Source organism: Quercus lobata, chromosome 11, assembly GCF_001633185.2.
Source record: "Quercus lobata isolate SW786 chromosome 11, ValleyOak3.0 Primary Assembly, whole genome shotgun sequence".
In the NCBI taxonomy this organism is placed as follows: Eukaryota; Viridiplantae; Streptophyta; class Magnoliopsida; order Fagales; family Fagaceae; genus Quercus; species Quercus lobata.
In genome coordinates, this window is record NC_044914.1 from 21,396,058 (window position 1) to 21,415,312 (window position 19,255).

Consider the following 19,255-nt stretch of genomic DNA (forward strand, 5'->3'; position numbering starts at 1 on the left):
TTCATTTGTTCTCTTCTACAATAACTGATTCTTAGTTTTCATTTTTTCATTTATGAGTTGTCAAATTTTTCATACTCATTTTTTCTTTCCTATCAACAAGTTTCAATTACATTCTTACACTTTCATTACTCTCTCTCTCTCTCTCTCTACATCTCAAAGCCAAAGAGGAAACAATCATGTATGTTCTTTCGTCCTTTTTCTACTTTTATTTCTTAATTTATGATATGTGTTATTTCTTAATTTTAGATTTCAAATAAGTTTGATTATATTTTTAATATTAAATTTCAAATTATTGTTTATGGTTTTTTATTTGTTTTATATTCTTCAAAGAAGAAAATTGTTTATGTTTATATGTGACTATATATATATATAAAACTAAGAAACAATAATTGTTGAATTCATTCATATTCATGTTGTACAATGAGGAGAGAAAAGAGGGGCACTCTTCAAGGCAAACAACAACCTTCTCATTCTCTTTTGCGACACTAGTAAGAGTTAAAGTAGCTTTATTACATCCCAATAGAACACTAATAAAAGAAATAGTATAAAAACTTTCACAAATCAAAGCAACGTAATCTAGAATACCTAGAAAATCAAAATTGGGATCCCATTGATCTAGTGGAATCAACGGCTAAGGCACAAACAATAACATTTTTTTCCATAGCCAAGATCTGGAGGCTTCTCATAGCCACAAAAGCTATGAAATGGGCATAGCTAGTTTTTGGCTTAAGTATTGGTGAAAATAACTAAACCAATGATATCAACAAGATAGACCTTAGAGTCTAATTTTGTGTTATGTGTCAATTCAATTTCTTAATTTTGGTGTAAGTGTTTATTGCTCATTTCAAAAATTGAGGAAAATAAATATCAATCATTCATCCATTACTGTTAAGGGTTTGGCCAATCTGAAAAAGTGGAAGGAAGATAATGGGTGATGACAGAAATGGAGAATTGGGATGATGAAATGTCAGTTACTTCGAGGGTAACCACCTCCAAAATAGAGCAAGGATTAGGGAAGAATAGAGAAGAGGAACTTAGTTGATTCTATGCTTATCCATTCTCACTCAACAATTCTATTTATATACAATTACAATCAATCATGATCTTGCCAAGCACACACTGTCAAACCAGTAACTACTAACTGACTAACAACCTTCTAACTAACTCCCTTAATTGCCTCCACTTCTTCAGCACTAACCAACTACTTAACTGCTACAATGAAATACAACACCAAGCATTACACCTTGCACATGGCTTAAGTACATTACAACTACAGGCACAGTTAAGCACACCACTTGGCACAACACAGTCAGTATCCTAACAATTACATTGAAATTCGGTAGATTTATTAATTTTGAAAGACCTTTATTTATGGCGATCATGTTTGAATCGTAATATTAATTTTTACTCATTAACCATGTATCACCCATCCAACCAAAGAATATTAATCTAACTGACACACTGATACCAATCAAAATGTGCCATACCATGCAAATAATACTTGCATCCATCGAATATGATAATGAAAAATTGAGATAAAGTTCAATCAAACATTCAAGTTGGATTCTAATTACATTCTAATTTTGTGTCAAATATCCTTCAACTTTTCTTTAATTTTTGATGCCTTATATCTTTGGAATCTAACTGAGTTTCTATTTTGTACCAAGTCATTCAAATGTCCTTATATTTTTTTTCTAGAAACAAATGTCCTTACAATATAGATTCACGAATCTCAACTAAAAAACTATAAAGTGCTTAATTAGAATTTATTATACATCTGTGTAACACTTTGAATGTGTAATACTTCTAACATATTTAAAACTATTTTAAGTCCCTAAAATTACTTTCATCCAATTATATTAAGATCTCATTTGAAACCACTTACGATGCACTTAAAACTAATCATTTTTTTTTTTTTTTTTTTACAAATATAAACTTCATTGAAAATTTTTATCATATTCTGAAAATTTAGTTGGTCATATCCCATTTGAAATATAGAAACATGAAAAAAATTTATTGTACCAAAATAACGAGAATTAAGTTAAGAAGTGACAAAATATTATATATTTTTTAGAAATAAAACGATCAATGATGAACAATTAGCATAGTCTACCAAATAAAATCCTTACAAAGCTTTTTCAAAGAGTTTACAAAAAAATAATAATGACCATCAATAGCATTCAACTTAGGTATGAGTAAATTATTTTGAATTTTTATAGAATATTTTTTTTGAGGATTTCTTTCGTACTTTTCTTTTTCTTTTTCTCTCTGCTTCGTACTTATCCAATGCACTTTTCCATTGAACTATGCTTCTACCATATAGCTCCGAACCTAAATCTGTTAAAACTAATGGAAGGCCTCTAGCATAACCTATCGCACGTTCTGTGAGTGCAGCATAATTCTCAGAAGGTTTTTCTGTTTTGAAGGCATTCAAACTAAAGAGTTGAAGAGCTTCGTTATGATCCATGTCCTTCACTGGGTATATCAAGTCTACTTCATGATTAGCTAGCAAAGCTTTCTCTCTTGTTGTTATGATGATTCTACTTCCTAAACCAAACCAATCGCAATTTCCAGCTAATGTTTCTAATTGGACCAATTTGTCCACACCATCAAGAATTAAAAGAATCCTTTTAGAGCATAGTCTATGCTTTATCACATTGATTCCTCGATTCACATTGCCAACCTGTGAAATTCTTGTATCTCTTAGAATCTCAGAAAGAAGGGTCTCTTGTAAGTGGACCAACCCGGATTCTTGCTTTGCAGTTTCCCCAATGTTTGCAAGAAAACAACTACCATCAAACTGATAAGCAACCAAGTTATAAATGGCTTTGGCGATGGTTGTCTTACCAATTCCACCGATTCCCAAGATCCCTACCATGCGTATGTCATTACTCCCGATACTTAAAAGCGAATGTACATCATCTACACGAGGCTCAATTCCAACAGGATATTTAGCAACATTGAGGTATGTACGATTTACTAGAAGTGAAACCCTTTGAACAATTTCTTGGATAAGTTCAGATTCATTCCTACAAAGTCAATAGAGAAGAAGTATTGATGAGTTGGATACTTTAAACATTGAAATACAAGAACATGATCTAGATATGAGATTTTTGTTTTTTCCCCGCAACAACTAACAAATGATAATGGTAGGCTAGAAGATAGGGAATAATCCTCCACCTCCACCTCACACTCCTCATATATATGGGTTGAACACAGGTCCTTCCCCTTATTAGAAAAGCCCGGATTCCCTTTACTGGATCCTCAATCGGAAACAGGTTTCTATGTTACAAGGTAGGTTTATTTACTTCTAAAATCTTTATTTTTATTTTGGAAAGTGATACTCTTCTGCCCCAGGCCATTGAGTGACAGTAATATCTCCACTAAACTATAGACTTAAGCAATCCATTTCAAAATTGAAAGCACTAAAAATGACAACAATGTAATTCCAGAGATGCAAGTGAGAGGGGGCTGCCAAAGCTACATAAATCACTGTGTTCCTTGGGGTCTAAGACTAGTAGGTGGGATTATATATATATATATATATATATATATATATTCATTCATTGCTTCTCTCTCTGTTAAAATCTAAACCAAAACTAAACTTAAGGAAAGAAACAGAGTAGCTTTGAAAATAGATTCGTCTCAAATCTGTTTTACTAATTATAATGAAATGAAAAATTAAATACTGAGAGAGTGGCTAATTCCAAAACTATTTCATTCTAGTTCAGTAAAATATAAAAAAGGATTACACAGTATATGAAGTATATAAATAAAATTAGCCCCTAAAATATGTGTATCCATCTTAATTCTTAAGTTGGCCTGCAACCAAAAAATGAGAATCTAAAGTTAATTTATTATATATAGTATTCTACAAATAGAATTGGATCAAAATGTAATTGTAATACAAGAATGCATTATTAGTAATTGGAATGAGAAAAAAAAGGTTGTAAAATGAAGGTAAGAAGTGATTAGAGATAGATTTACCCTTTGGACAAATGCCAGCCCCCAGTCAAATTGGATACATCTGTTAGAGCATCCTTCCACCTCTGCATCTTGACATCATCCTTAACCTTGTCTCCAAGTTTATCAAATGCTTTTCCAAAACACTTTGTCTGATGCCCTATATCCGATGGATCTACTTTGAAAAACACTGGTAGAACCATTTGTTCTTTTGTTGCCTTGCACTCGAGGATCTTCAAAAGCTCATCCAAGCACCATGAGGATGATGCATAGTTTTTAGAGAGTATAAGGATTGAAATCCTTGACCCTTCTATGGCTTTGAGAAGTGCGGGTGATATTTCTTCTCCTCTTCTAAGCTCATCGTCTATGAAGGTGTTGATTCCCTTTTTATGCAAAGCGTTGTACAGATGCCCGGTAAAGTTGTTGCGAGTATCTGTGCCTCTGAAACTCAAGAATACATCGTGAGTCCATTGATGGGTGTTAGAAGAAGAAGATGAAGAAGAAGAAGAGGATTCTTGGAATTCAGAGGTCATAGAAGAAAAGAAGTTGGAGAACAAGGGGTTGAAGGTAAAGTAGAGCGAGTGAATCTTATAGAAAATGAAAGTTGAATAGTCAATAAAGAAAGTCTTTTCGGAGGTTTCCGACGCTTGAACTTGATACCGTGTTCCATATAAGCATATATAATAAAAAAGAAAATTATGCGTTCCATAATGTGAAATTTACGCATTTAGAGGGCTTCTTAGCAACTGCCTCAACTTTTGCGGCCACTGATATTTCACTCTCTCTCTGTCTCTCTCTGGGTTTCTTCGTGATTTCATGCGTGTTTCCGGAGAAATTATAGCGTAATTTGATCGCATTACTTATTTATCCACCGTTCTATTAAAAGATTCATGTTTTGTACATATTCAGGGTCTCTTTTATTTTTCTGAATAAAAGTTGATAATTTACATCTATTATAATTTGAAAATATATATTTTTATTTATTTTTTAAATAAAAAATAATAAACTTTAAAAATAAGTCATAACTGTAATTTCTATTTTGAACGTGTATTTGAAAATGGTGTATTGGAATAGGCTATAGAGAAAAGTTTTGGTAAGAAAAATAATATGAATGTGAGGGGAAAGTATGCTAAATTTTAGAAGTTCTCTTATTTTATTTTTTTTATTTTTTAAATTGGAGTGTTTTACTTTTATTTGGATGAAAAGTGAATAAAAAAATACTATGTTTTAGGAAAAAAGAGGTGCGCATGAAAGGGAAAAAAAAAAATCCTATATTTTATTGGTTGTTATTGTTAGGATAAAAATGTAATCTTAGTATTAGGTTTAAATTTAAACCAATATTAACTAACTACTTATGATTTGTTATGTTGTGAAAATGTTATAGACATAACACCTCTTGATAGATAATATAGATTGCTGAGTCACTAGTTTTTTCTATTTAAAATTTTTTTCTTGTTCAACAATTTTAAACAGGGCAATTCTTTACTAGAAGAATATTATAATTTCTCTTGTTTCTGCTCTTTTTAATTTTGATTTGAGCATATTTGCTGATTTTTTTTTTTTTTTTTTAATTTTTGTGCTGAATTGAGAATGTTTGTTGTTACTGAATGTACAGTTGTAACTTTCAACTTTGACTGACTTTATTGTATGTGTACATGTGTGTGTGTTTTTTATTTTTTTAAAAATATTTTTGGAGAAATATTATATGCGTTTGTTTGGATGTAAACACAATTGCCAAGCTTGTCTGACCATCCTAATTAATAATATAATATATGTTTGTTGAGTGTACCGTCTATTACATTACATAATATATTATAATATAAGATATAATAGTGTTATTTATTATAAGTTCTGTATTTTTAGATTCGGAAATGATGGTTTGAGTTTCGAGTAATTAGCTTAGAATTTATGTATTTATATATTTTTATATTTGATAATAATTGGAGGTTTTATTTGGTATTGGGTACGTAAATATAGTAGTTTGGGAAATTATTGTGTACTCCAAAAATACCATAAGTACATACTCCTTCCTCTTATATGAATGGTAGGTTCCACTAATTAAATTCATGGTGAGATCTACCATTCATGTGAGAGAGGGGGAGTACGCATTTATGGTACTCCGGGAGTACCTAATAATTTTTCTAGTAATTTACACATGGTTTTTCAATTTTATTTTTTAATTACTTAATTTATAAAATTCAAACATATTGGTTTCAAATTAAGTTAATGGGAAAATATCCACAATCTGATTTATAAATATTTTAAGCGGGAAAAAAAAGTTCTAGAAGCCATTGCTCAATATTTTGTTCCAAATGATGAAATTTTAGATGTTGAACCCCTTAGAAAGGTTCAAAGATTTAAACTTAAATAAATAGATATTGCTTCCTTAGAATGTAATTCTTGATTAATTCAAGATCAATTACAAATGATTTTAATACATAGAAATAACTTACAACACAATGTTGTCAAGTTAAAATTAATTTATGAAATTAAGTATTTGTTTTGAGTAAATTTTTTTTTTTAAGAGTTGTGTTATATTTAGGTTGGCTCTGGAATTTTTATTTTTATTTCTTTTCTTAATCTCTCTTGTTCTTTTATGATTTTTATGCTTTAGAAGAAGAGAGACATAAAAGGAGAAGAAAAATACATATCTAGTTCAATTTTTAACAAAAATAGGTTACAGATCTCTAACAGAACCAATCTTAGATGAGTAAAATGCTAAATTTCAAATTACAAATAAGCAACTTAAATTTCAGTCAAACCATAGAAAGTAAGTTATAATCAGCCCTTCTAGTTCTGGTTAAGTAATAACTTCATTAGCTACGCTTTCATTAAATACTAGATAATTGATTCTAGAATGTCATTTAAAGATAGGGAGGACCCTCTTAATTTTCCTGTACCAGTGATGCGTGCTGTGCATATAATTGTAAAAATTGAGTACTGATTTTTTTTTTAAAAAAAACTACCCTTGTAACATGTATTCTGAAATACACACTTTATAAATTTATAGAAAATTTTAAATATATCTATATAAAAAGTCAATTTGTTATAAACTTGAAACATATTTAACTAATGATTGATCAATCATAACTTATTCAATAGCAAAAGTAAGTAAGTAAATCAAATGCAAATTTATTTATAACACTTGGTTGATGGTATTAGTAATAATACGTGACTAGCCTCATCACACGCACTCCACACGTGCAATGAGACTTTTTTTTTTTAAGCTTAATGTATTTTTTCAATTTGAATTTATCTACTGTTAGTGAGATTACACAAAAATGAACTTTTAAAAAACTAAAATTTAAGATTTAAAAATGAGTATACTGTTGGGTTTAGTGTGTGCTAGGTTTTAAGAAAAAAAATAAATAAACGTGAAATATATTCAAATAGAGAGTTTGTTAATTTTTAGGAAAAAATTTTTATCTGGTTTTTTTTTTTGAATTACAATTTTAACCTTATTTTTTATTTTTTAAGAATACGGATTATCTAATTGGATTAGAGGCATTTTTGATATTTTATTAAGTCATAACTAATTTTTTAAATCCTTTTAATATATAGAGATAATGCAAACAAAAATAATTTTTTTTTCATATTGACTGATCAACTTCATCTACATAATACAAAATGAAGGTTACAACATCTTCATAATCTTGCAAACCTCTCATTAGAGGCATCTTCTTCTTATCCATCATCTTTTTCATCATCTTCAACATTTACAATAGATTCTCATTCTTCTATTTTAATATCTTGTTTTTTTCTTTACCTTGCTTCTTGGCATTCAAGTTTCTTGGAACTATGACAATAATAACAAAATAAAATTATTTATTGCTATTTTATACTTTATTTAGAATATAAAAATAAGGATTTTGTTAGCGGATACTTTTTGGACATTCATTAACAAAATACTTCTAAAAACTTTTTATGAAAAAGGGAAAAAATGACTGATTTTTTTTTTTTTTTTTACAATATATTATATTTCTTGTAAAATTGGTATAATAATTTTCTTAATATTGGCTTATTAACTACCTCCAGATGTGATAAACAGAAAAATATTTCTTGTAAAATTGGTATCAAATATTTCCTAAAATGGCTTATTAACTACCTCCAGATGTGATAAACAGAAGCTGCAATAAATAGTCTTCCTATTGGAGATTGAATAGTCTTTCCCTTCAACTCTTTGCCCCACTCAATGACTACATCCCACTTGTTAACAATTTACTTCCTGAAACATTGTCAGAAAATATTCTTCCAAACTCTAGTAGAAAAGTGCATTCAAAGAGTAAATGATCCCGTGTCTCCAATTGATTTCCACAAAAACTACATACAACATCACCATTACCGTCATTTGATCAATCTATCACAAGTTGATAACGTATCTTTTAAAACCAACCAATGAATAAAGGAATACTTGGGAATGATTGCTGAATTTCAATTTTGTGTGAATGAAACAAGTTTTTTGTAAATTTGAAATCAAAATAGCTAAGTCAATGACCAGAACGACTACAAACACTTCATTCATTACGTTATGAAGCGAGTGACTCTGTCAAATGCTTACCTGCACAAACTACTTCATAGTCAAATCTGAATGTCCCCAGATTTCCCGAATTGAACCTGAGTTTTCCAAACTTGGATTAGATCCAAATCAAGAGGCAAACGGTAGAGCTAAGTCATTCCATTACTGTAAAAATTTAAAAATGTTACCTTTAGTAGCAATCAAGAATAGGCTGATAAGATTCAAATGATGCAGCCATCCCTCCAAAGTTTGATCACAGCATATCAAGCAGTTAATCAGATACAATCAAGAACAATTATTGTGATGGTTGAAGGGCACCTCAACCATCAGAAAAGCTTGCAGATGTGATTTGCCAGTGGTCAATCATCAGAAACTATGAAGTTCATGGTTGAAGGACACCTCTTTTGTTGTGGTACTAGTGGGTACAAATTGGATTCCAAATTGCTACCATCACCATCATCATTGCGGCGCCTCTTGGTAGGTTGAATATCATTCATTAAATCATTGTGTTCATTCAGTACTATACAATCTTTTGGTTTCTCTTCATACTTGCGAACCAAATGAGCTCCACAACTTGTAAAGGACACTGACTTCGTAGAGCACCAAAACCTAACTTGCAGCTTGTCCCCCTTTAGCTCATTGTGTTCTGGAACATAGTAACGCAGCCAAACATGATCTGAGTTGGATAAATGAAATGCTTTATCATCTCCATATATTGGTAAACCATTACTGATGATGTTAATACTACAAAGAATACGACTGGGTACTTTTGCATCCCTTAGTCCAATAACAGCACAAAGAGCCATTCTTATTATCTCCCCATCCACATTTGAAGGCTCATTAATATCTATTTCACATATATTGCTACTTGAATTCTCTTTACGATGGCTGAACCAGTGTGGAATCTTGTTTCCCGGAAATATCATACTCAATTGATGTCCCTGTCACAACCATAAAAAATTTGGAGCATCATACCTTACTAAAACAAACCCTGGCACACGTGCACACACACAGACATGCATTATACCTCACTGTATGTATATGAAGTCATAATGCAAATATGAATTATGCAGACTATTTTAATATACTAAATTATTAAGTTAACATGTAATTTAAACTCATTCTTCTATATGTCTAGGCGAGGGGTGGCAATTCGTATTCGCGGGTCGAGTTCGTGTCATATCAAGTCATGAGTATTCAACTATATGGGTTAAGCTGAATTTGACCCGTTTACTAAACGTGTTAGGAATCCTCAACCCGAACATGACTAGTTTATTAAACAAGTCAACCCAACCCGACATGTTTAACTCGTTTAATTAACAAGTCATGTAAAGGTAAATATAAATGACCCAACCCGTTTTATAATCTATTTAATTAATAGGTCATACCTAACTAATATAATTTTTATCAATTCTCATATATATATATATATATATAATTAAAATACAATTACAACTATAAATATAGTAATAAATATATAAAACCAACCACAAATTAAGTAATAATATCAAAATAACTAATAACTTTATAAGCTAAACAAATCAAACTAGTCAGACGGGTTTGCATGCTGAACATAAACATGACCTGTTTATTAAACGGATTAGCCGTGTTAATCCGAATATAACTCAAACTCATTTAGTCTCAACCCATGACTTGTTTATAAATGGATTAGTCGTATTGGGTTCGCAAGTCGAGTAAGATTTTGCCACCCCTAGTCTAGGCATATACATATATATAAAATGAATTACCTCACTTAATAGAGGATTGTCCGCATCATTTCCTATATTCTGTACCAGTTTATGGCATCTGGACAAATCAATCCACTCGAGTGCTGGTAACTCGCATGTATTAAATTGAAGTCTTTTTGAAACTTCTGAAAATCTTTCCAATGATATGCACCCACTTGCATATACGTCTTCCATTTTTGGTGGAAGTACTTGAATATCTTGAAGTTTCTTACAATCATCCAATTTAAGGCTCCTCAATCCAACAAATCCACCAATACACGAAGGCAGACTAACAAAATCACTCCCTGCTAAATCTAGCTGCTCCAATCTGGAGAAACAATCAAGTGTCATAAAGAAATCTGAATCTGATAGCCCACAGTTTCCAATATCTAATAGTCGCATTTCCGGAAATACGATTGAGGAATAATCATCATTGGTAATGCTTAATTCCGCACTTGATGAAATTCCGGGTTCCTTTGTTGATTCAATCAAGGGCATGGAATGTATGACAAGTTTTGAACAATCTCTGAGAAAAAGTCGCTTTAGACGTTGCAATTGATGAATACTAATTGGGAGATTCATAAGATTTTCACAGCCATCTAGATTTAATTCTTTAAGCCCAATGAGATACCCAACAGATGAAGGCAATTCTTTTATAGGAGTACTTCTTAAGCCAATGTATTCTAAACGTTCCATTTTGCAATCAATTTCAGGAAAGTTCTCAAGCCCAGAGCAACCTTCGAGCATAAGTAATTCTAGAGATCTCAACTTGAGGCTTCTTGGGAAACTCCTGAGGTTAGGGCATTCGACAAATTTCATAAGTCTAAGCCTATCAAGGAGTCCAACAGAATAGTGAACCTCGACTAAGTCTGTACAATTTTCAAGATTCAATTCCTCTAAATTTGGCATCATTGAAAGATCAGGGACTTTGGTTATGAATTCACAATTTGAGAAGTTCATGATTGCCAAGTTTTGCAAATTCTGTAAAAAAATAGGAAATAAATCAGCCCGAGCAATTAGTGCCCAACATATTTAGAGGACAGAATATTAAAAATAATAATTGTACCTTGAATCCATTATGCAATCCCTTGAAGAGGTAATTACGCATATTAAGAACAACAAGTCTCTTTCCATGAAAATTGGATGGCAAATATTGTAATGGATATTCAGGCCATTCCAGCAATCTTAACTCATTAGAGAGATAATTAGGCCCTTCAGAAAAGAGTGCATTGCGGTTTATAAACAATCTGAGTCTTTTCATCTTCATGAAGTTTTTAGAACTCAAGTTTATCATCTCTCTTTTAGGCAAATCTACCAGTATGCCTTCAATTTTATTTGTTCCCTAGCAAGACAACGGGTAAGTGTGCCAGCAAAAATAGATACAAAAAATGAACGCTCTCCACATTTAACATTTGCGAAAATTATACTAGTAACTTCAAAAAATTAATTGACAAAATATATTCACTTTGTGGAAAATAAAGAAATTTATTATGTCTTTGTCTTCCCTTTATCTTGCTTCTCCTTTTTTGATTTGTAAATAGGTAATAATTTTTTGGGAAAATTACAACTTACTCACCTATGGTTTGGCTGAAATTTAAATTGCTTACATGTTGTTTAAAAGTTGGTACTTTGCTCACCTAAGGTTCACTTCATTAGGCTTCTGTTACCCACCTCTATACTTTCACCGTTAAAAACACAAAAAGCATAACAAAAACATAAAAATCAAGGTCTAAAAGTATATTTTTTAAAATGATGAAGCTTTAGCTTAAGAACATTTTCAAGCCTATTAATCCAAACAGAACTATCAACAAAAACATAAAAATCAAGGCCTAAAAGTATATTTTTTAAAATGATGAAGCTTTAGCTTAAGAACATTTTCAAGCCTATCAATCCAAACAAAACTGTCAAGGGGATATTCTTCCTCCATTTAATCAATGAATGTTTGAATTTTTGTGTCTGGACTTATGGATATTATGCAAATCACAGATGTTAGCCTCTTACAAACTAATTTTTAGCATATTTTGATACGATAAAATTATTCTGGACTAGACAAAACCAAATTATTATATACTAGGAGAAAGGCCATCTTCATCTCCAACTCTGTTGTTGTGCATGAATGGAGTTCATTTTGGGTATTACCAAGAGTTGATGAAGATGAGATAGAAGGGGGAGATTAATGATTTTGAATTTCATCAAAATTTTATTTTACTTCGAATTTTTATGAAATGATGAATTTTTAAATTTTGGATGTAGAAGTCAGAAATGTACACATTTTTTAAGTTCCTGGTGTGATATACTCCATGTAGGACGCCACCTTGTGTATTGTACTCCTTTAGCATTTTCTGTACTTTCAAGAGGATTTCTATTTTTATCTTGTTGTGAATTAGAATTATGAATAAGTATTCAACTGCTGGGAGGAAGTTAAATCTCAGCCACACTAATAAACCATCTATTACAGCTAAACCAGGACTATCAATCAAAATGAAGGGAACCAAAAAAATAAAATAAAATAAAAAATAAAAAGAATAAGAAAGAAGCAATGCCAGATACACAACATTTTTCACCACAACTTTAACAATTGTTGAGTTGTCAAGTTCTTTTTGATTCTCATATCAGAATATCCCTTAACAGTTTTGTTTGGATTGATAGGCTTAAGAGTGTTATTATGACAAGAAAGAATGTTCCTAAGCGAAAGCTTCACCATTTTAAGAAATATACATTTAGATCATGATTTTTTAATGTTTTTGTTATGCTTTTTATGTTTTTAATGGTAAAAGTACAGAGGTGAGCAATGGAAGTCTAATGGAGTGAACCTCAGATGGCCAAAGTAGCCAACTTTTAAACCACAAGTAAGCAACTTAAATTTAGGTCAATCCACGAGTGGGTAAGTTGTAATTTGTCCTAATTTTTTTTTTTTTTTGATGTCCAAAGTGAGTAACCGCTTTCAATTTTTCATATTTGATAGGAGAAAGGGTGACCAAGTAATTTCATTTATTCTTTCGTAATTAAGAAATTCTATTTATGCTGAAATTCTATTTATGCTGAAACACTCATGGTGCCAACCAAAAAAAAAAAAAAAAAAGAAATCATTCCTTGGAATGATTAAGTATATATATTTCTTGAAAAATGTTTTAGATGTGACTCTTACCTTGTTTTCTTCTAATACATGACGAACATCTTCATGAAACCACAACCTGCTACGCCCGCTAGGTTCTTCTGGTGATTCTCGTCGAACAATCTCTTTACCCATGTCTTGCAGCAAGTCATGCATTCCCAATTTTTTTTTCTCATCAATAGTTACAAGAGACTTATCAATAAGCACTTGGATACCAATATCTGGAAAGAAACCACACCCGTCTAATATTTTAATGACATAATCTGCATGCTTTCCTTTAAAAAAACATGCAATGTCAAGGAAAATATCCTTCTCATTCTCATCCAATCCATCATAACTTATTTTGAGTATTTCTTGAATATTTTTGTTAGGAACTCTTGCGTACTTATCCAATGCACTTTTCCATTGAATCATACTTTTACCATATAGATCTGAACCTAAAACCATTAAAGCTAGTGGAAGGCCCCCAGCATAATGTATTGCACATTCGGTGAGTTCAACATATTCTTCAGTAGGTTTGTCTCTTTTGAAGGCATTCCAACTAAAGAGCTGAAGAGCTTCATTGTGATCCATCTCCTTCACTTGGTATATGAAATTAACTTCATGATTAGTTAGCAAAGATTTATCTCTTGTTGTTATTATGATTCTACTTCCTAAACCAAACCAATCACATTTTCCAGCTAATGCTTCTAATTGAGACAAATGATCCACATCGTCAAGAATTAAAAGAACCCTTTTAGAGCAAAGCCTATTCTTAATGACATTAATTCCTCGATCAACATTGCTAACCTTTGAGCTTCTAGCATCTCTTAGGATCTCAGAAAGAAGTGTCTCTTGTAGTTGGACCAATCCAAACTCTTGCTTGGAATGTTCTCTAATGTTTGTAAGAAAACAACTACCTTCAAACTGGTGAGCAATCAAATTATAAATCGCTTTGGCAATAGTTGTCTTTCCAATTCCACCAACTCCTAAAATCCCTACCATGCGTATGTCATTCCTCCCAATACTTAAAAGCGAATTGATGTCTTGTACACGAGACTCTATTCCAACTGGATGATTGGCAACATTTAGGTATGTACATTTTACTATGATAGAGACCGTTTGAACGATTTCTTGGATAAATTTAGATTCATTCCTAGCCATAAAAAAAATAAAAAATAAAAAATAAAAAAACATTTAGTCAATTAGGTATTTATACAAGTGAAAAAAAAGAAGAAGAAGATTTAGTGACAATATTTTTCTTGTACCAAACTCATCATGCATGCTTCTTGGTGTGTGAGATATGTGATATAGAATAATGATGTAGAATGGTTTATGTATGAGCTAAATGAAGATAACATTTTGGTATTATTTTGGTAAAACATTGGGTTTAACAAATAGCATATAATCAATTTAAGTAATTTAACTATTATTCGGGCTGTTTATAATGAAGAATATAAATCAAAAAGAGTTTTTGTTGTATGAATTTCTAGACGTTAGTAACAATAGGGGACTTAACAGAATGAAATTTCCGTAACTTGGGTTAATCAATTTTCTTCTAAAAGAAAAGCTAAATCGAATTCATTTAATTTTAATTTATTATTATTTTCCCGGTCAAAATACGTTTTTTGCCATTGAAGTTCACATGTTGAGCATTTTTAGCTCATGATAGTTCAAATAAGCGATATTAGTCCTACAATTTTAAAAACAAGCTCTATTGGTCTCTCCATCTAGTTTTGTTAATTTTCTTGTATGTGATTTACAGAGCAATGAAGTGAAAATTTTATAATGATTTTGCATAAAGGCTACTTAAATACTCTTTGACCATAATCAGAAACCCAAATTTATTGAAAAATAAGAAAATTAAAAGCACAAAACATAGTGGAATTTAGTTACAGGAGCAGTGGTTGAAGTTATTTGGTAGCTACTACCAAACTCTTTAGTTCAAATGTTACCTCTCCAAGTCAGATTTTGAGGAGAAAGATCTTTCGGATAAATTTCTAAAACAAGTCCCCAAAAATTTTTTTTTTAAGAAAAAAGAAAAAAGAGAGAGTTATCTGGCAGCCTATTTAGTATTTATTGACCAACATAGACATAAAAGAAGTAATTAATAAAAAAACAAAACAAAATCGTTTAGCGAAATAACAAAACAAAATCAAAATCAAAGTAAAGTGTAAATAGATATGGTTGGATACGCATACCCTTTTCCTCTGGCTATGTGCCAACCAGACAAATTAGCAACATCTTTTAAGGCTGTCTTCGAACTCTGCACCTTAGTGTTGTCTTCAAGTTGAGTTAATGCTTTCCCAAAATTCTTTCTTTGATGCCTTACATCTGATGGACCTACTTTCCAAAACACTGGTAGAACTACTTGTCCCTTTGTTTGCTTACACTCAAGGATCTTCACCAGCTGGTCTAAGCACCATGTGGATGATGCATAGTTTCTTGACAGTACAACCACTGAAGTTCTTGACCCTTCTATGCTTTTGACAAGGCTCTGTGAAATTTCTTCTTCTCTTTTAGTTTTAAGCTCGTCATCATCACCATCTATGAAGGTGGTGTTGATTCCCTTTTTATGCAAGGCGTTGTATAGATCGCCAGTGAAGTTGTAGCGAGTATCTTTGCCTCTGAAACTTAAGAATACGTCGTAAGTACATCTATGGGTGATGATAGAATTAGAAGAAGAAGAAGAAGAAGAAAAGGGTCCTTGGAATTGGAAAGTCATGGAAGAAAATAGCTAAATTCTCAAGAAGAAGAAACTATCTGTGATTAATTCTCGTGTCGATGATTACTGATTGCTATACACTATCGAGTAACAGTGTAGAACTTCTAGATGAAGAAAGTTTATTTCGAGAATATGATGCTTGTTGGTCCCACGCATTTCAAGTCAAAGTGAGAAACTTCTTGGGAGAATAAAAAAATTAAAATAATGGGGTGGTGGAAAATAAAATATAGAAATGAACCAAGGACTGAAATTCAAAGAGAGAAATTATTCTTGGAATGGCTCTGTGGCTTTTCGCCTTGGTAAGAGCATCTCCTCAGTTACCGTGCACAATGTGCATGGTAGTTTAAGGCTGTGTTTGGTTGCCGGAAAACGTTTTCCGGAAAATATGTATTTTTCGGAAATGCTAATTTCTGGAAAAGGAAAATATTTCTGTGTGTTTGGTTGCATTCCAAAAAATTTTTCGGAAAATATTTTCTAGTGTTTGGAAAAGAAGAAAGGAAAACACAAATTGTGACACAAGCCACAACCCGAAAACACAAATCCAGATCGTGCGATCGCGATTTCGCCGGCGGATCGCGATCTCGCCGGCGCGATCTCGCGAAGGCGAGATCGCGATCAACGTCGCGATCTCGCGACGGCGCGATCGCGATCAACGTCGCGATCTCGCGACGGCGCGATCGCGATCAACGTCGCGATCTCGCGACGGCGCGATCGCGATCAACGTCGCGATCTCACGACGGCGCGATCTCGCGTTCGCGAGATCGCGATCGACGCTTCGCGAGATCGCGCCGTCGATCGCGATCTCGATCCGGCGCGATCTCGCGAAGGCGAGATCGCGATCAACGGCGCGATCTCGCCAACGACGCTTCGCGAGATCGCGCCGTCGATCGCGATCTCGATCCGGCGCGATCTCGCGAAGGCGAGATCGCGATCGACGCTTCGCGAGATCGCGATCGACGGCGCGATCTCGCGAAGCGTCGATCGCCGTCGTCGGACTGTTCTTATCCTCTCGCGGACTGGAGATCGGCGCGGATTGGTCTTCTCCCTCGCACGCGCGCGCTCTCTCTCTCTCTCTCTCTTTTTCTGGAAATCGTTTGAAGTGAAAATAGAGACGGTAATTGATTTCCGTGGTCAAAGGCCGTTTTTTTCAGTCAACGGATTTCAATTTCCGGAAAATAGAATTTTCCGGACCAACCAAACACACCTATTTTCCGGAAAATCATTTCCGGAATTACTTTGAAGTGGATTCAAACACAGCCTAAAGGTAAAAAAAAAATATTTTTTTATTGCACTTCTTTTTCCTTCTCTCATTAAATAACATTTCTTCTTTTTCTCTCTCTGTGGCTTCTCTTCTCTCTTCTTTCTTTCTCATTTTTTTTTTCTCTCTAGCTCACCGGCCAGCTCTCTCATCTCCCTCATCCCTCAGCTCGCCAGTCAGCTCCCTCATCTCCGATATGTTATGCCGACCCAGCTCACCGACCCACCCCAAGCCCCATCGTCTAGTCCGTGCCTCTCTCTCTCAGTCACTCTCACCACTCTCTTTCAACTTGTCGACCCACCCCAAGCCCCATTGCCGACCCAGCTCGCTGATCTCCCCAAGCCCCATCGCCCAGTCCGTACCTCTCTTTTTGTTGTGATTGAGTTTTTTTTATTTTTATTTTTTTTTAATGTATTTTCATATGGGTTTGGTGGCTGTGGTGGTGGTGGTTGATTTTGACTATGGTAGTGGTGGTGGATGATTTTGACAGTGGGTTTGTGGATTTTGGTTGTGGTGGTGGAATGACGTTTGATTTTTTTTTTCTTCTGTGGGTTTGATGGCTGTGGTGGTGGCAATGGTGGTTGTTGTGGCTATGGTTTGGTGGTACGGTGTTTGATTTTTTTTTCTTGTGGGTTTGGTGGCTGTGGTGGTGGCGATGGTGGTTGTTATGGCTATGGTTTGGTGGTACAGTGTTTGAATTTTTTTTTTCTTGTGGGTTTGGTGGCTGTGGTGGTGGATTGGTGACTATGATGGTGGTTTGATTTTTTATTTTGTTTGTGGGTTTGGTTGTGTCTGGTGGTGGTGGTAGTGGTGGTTGTGGTTGTGGTTGTGGCTGATGGTAGAGGTGGTTATGGTTTGTGCTGGGTTGTTTTTTTGGATAGTATGATATATTATTTTATTGTAGGGGATATATTATTTTATTGTGATGTTTATATTATTTTATTGCGTTGATAGCTAAAATAGATCCACTACTGTAGCATATGTGTAGGTATAATAGATAAAGTAACTTTTGGTGGAGTTAAAAAGCTAAATTTTTAGCTCCACTGCTGTGGATGCTCTAAGTACCATCGCAATATTACCATCGTTGATGAGTCGTTTGGTTTGTTGTAACGGACTTTACGATAATTTGATATTAAAATTTTTAGTTTATATTATTTTTTTTAACCTTATCATAATTTAAAATTATAAAATATATCACATTATTTTAATCACATCACCCTCCTAAACAATGTAATTTTGTATTCTTGTATTGAGATTAAATTAATGTAAGATTACAATAACGTAATATTACGGTATAATGTAACATCACGGCAAACCAAACGCCTCCTTCTCTATTTGCTTCTGTAATCAATAATTAAATACACTTTAGAGCATCTCGCTTCTCCAAATTTTAGTACTATTTGGACAGTGAACATTTATATTTTTCTTTTATCTTCCTACTTTTTTAAATACATTTTCCAATAAACTCTACATTTTTTTCTCTATTCATTAAAATATTATTTTTTTCATTCTTTCTTTATTATTTCTTTAAAATCTTTCGTTATTCTTCCTCTATTCATTCCCAATAACTATATTTTTCAAATTTCTAATAGCTATATTTTTAAATTATCTAACGATAACATTTTTAAAATTTCCAATAGTCATATTTCTCAAATGTTAATATTTTTTAAGGGATTTTTATTCTTATTATTCTTTAACTTATAATTAATTTCCTTAAAAAAACTTACTTATCATTAAAAAAAGTCCACCACATGTTTAGACCAATAATTTTTTTTTTCTTATTATTCATTAATTTATAATTAATTTCTTTAAAAAAAAATTATATACTAATTATCATTTTTAAAAAGTCCACCACACAGTCACACACCACACGTTTTCCTTTTTCTTTTTTTTTTCCTCCACCCCTTTCCCTTTTGGTTTCATTATCATCAAATGAGAAGATAAGAGAAATCACCCCTGCTCCATCACATCA

At 32.7% G+C, this 19,255-nt stretch overlaps 2 protein-coding genes across 2 annotated transcripts; both read right to left on the reverse strand.

Moving 5' to 3' along the window:
* Window positions 1-2,105: 2,105 nt before the first annotated feature.
* LOC115967389 (TMV resistance protein N-like) lies at window positions 2,106-4,602 on the reverse strand. The gene is made up of 2 exons (XM_031086472.1): window positions 3,988-4,602; window positions 2,106-3,029 (listed from the first exon to the last, which is right to left on the reverse strand). Exons 1-2 carry the CDS (start codon window positions 4,494-4,496, stop codon window positions 2,201-2,203), a joined length of 1,338 nt encoding a protein of 445 aa, XP_030942332.1. The 5' UTR covers window positions 4,497-4,602; the 3' UTR covers window positions 2,106-2,200.
* Window positions 4,603-8,237: 3,635 nt separating this feature from the next.
* Window positions 8,238-16,092, reverse strand: LOC115969472 (TMV resistance protein N-like). The gene is made up of 6 exons (XM_031089133.1): window positions 15,502-16,092; window positions 13,355-14,456; window positions 11,273-11,548; window positions 10,228-11,187; window positions 8,668-9,420; window positions 8,238-8,577 (listed from the first exon to the last, which is right to left on the reverse strand). The coding sequence occupies exons 1-5, from the start codon at window positions 16,023-16,025 to the stop codon at window positions 8,839-8,841; spliced, it is 3,444 nt and encodes a 1,147-aa protein (XP_030944993.1). The 5' UTR covers window positions 16,026-16,092; the 3' UTR covers window positions 8,238-8,577; window positions 8,668-8,838.
* Window positions 16,093-19,255: the final 3,163 nt, after the last annotated feature.

Coding starts and splice junctions, on each gene's coding strand:
- LOC115967389 (XM_031086472.1), bottom strand. CDS start 4,496: ATGACCTCTGAATTCCAAGAATCCTCTTCTTCTTCTTCATCTTCTTCT. Junction 3,030..3,987: donor GGCTGGCATTTGTCCAAAGG/GTAAATCTATCT, acceptor TTGACTTTGTAG/GAATGAATCTGAACTTATCC.
- LOC115969472 (XM_031089133.1), bottom strand. CDS start 16,025: ATGACTTTCCAATTCCAAGGACCCTTTTCTTCTTCTTCTTCTTCTTCT. Junction 14,457..15,501: donor CACATAGCCAGAGGAAAAGG/GTATGCGTATCC, acceptor TTTTATGGCTAG/GAATGAATCTAAATTTATCC. Junction 9,421..10,227: donor ACAATCCTCTATTAAGTGAG/GTAATTCATTTT, acceptor TGGTTGTGACAG/GGACATCAATTGAGTATGAT.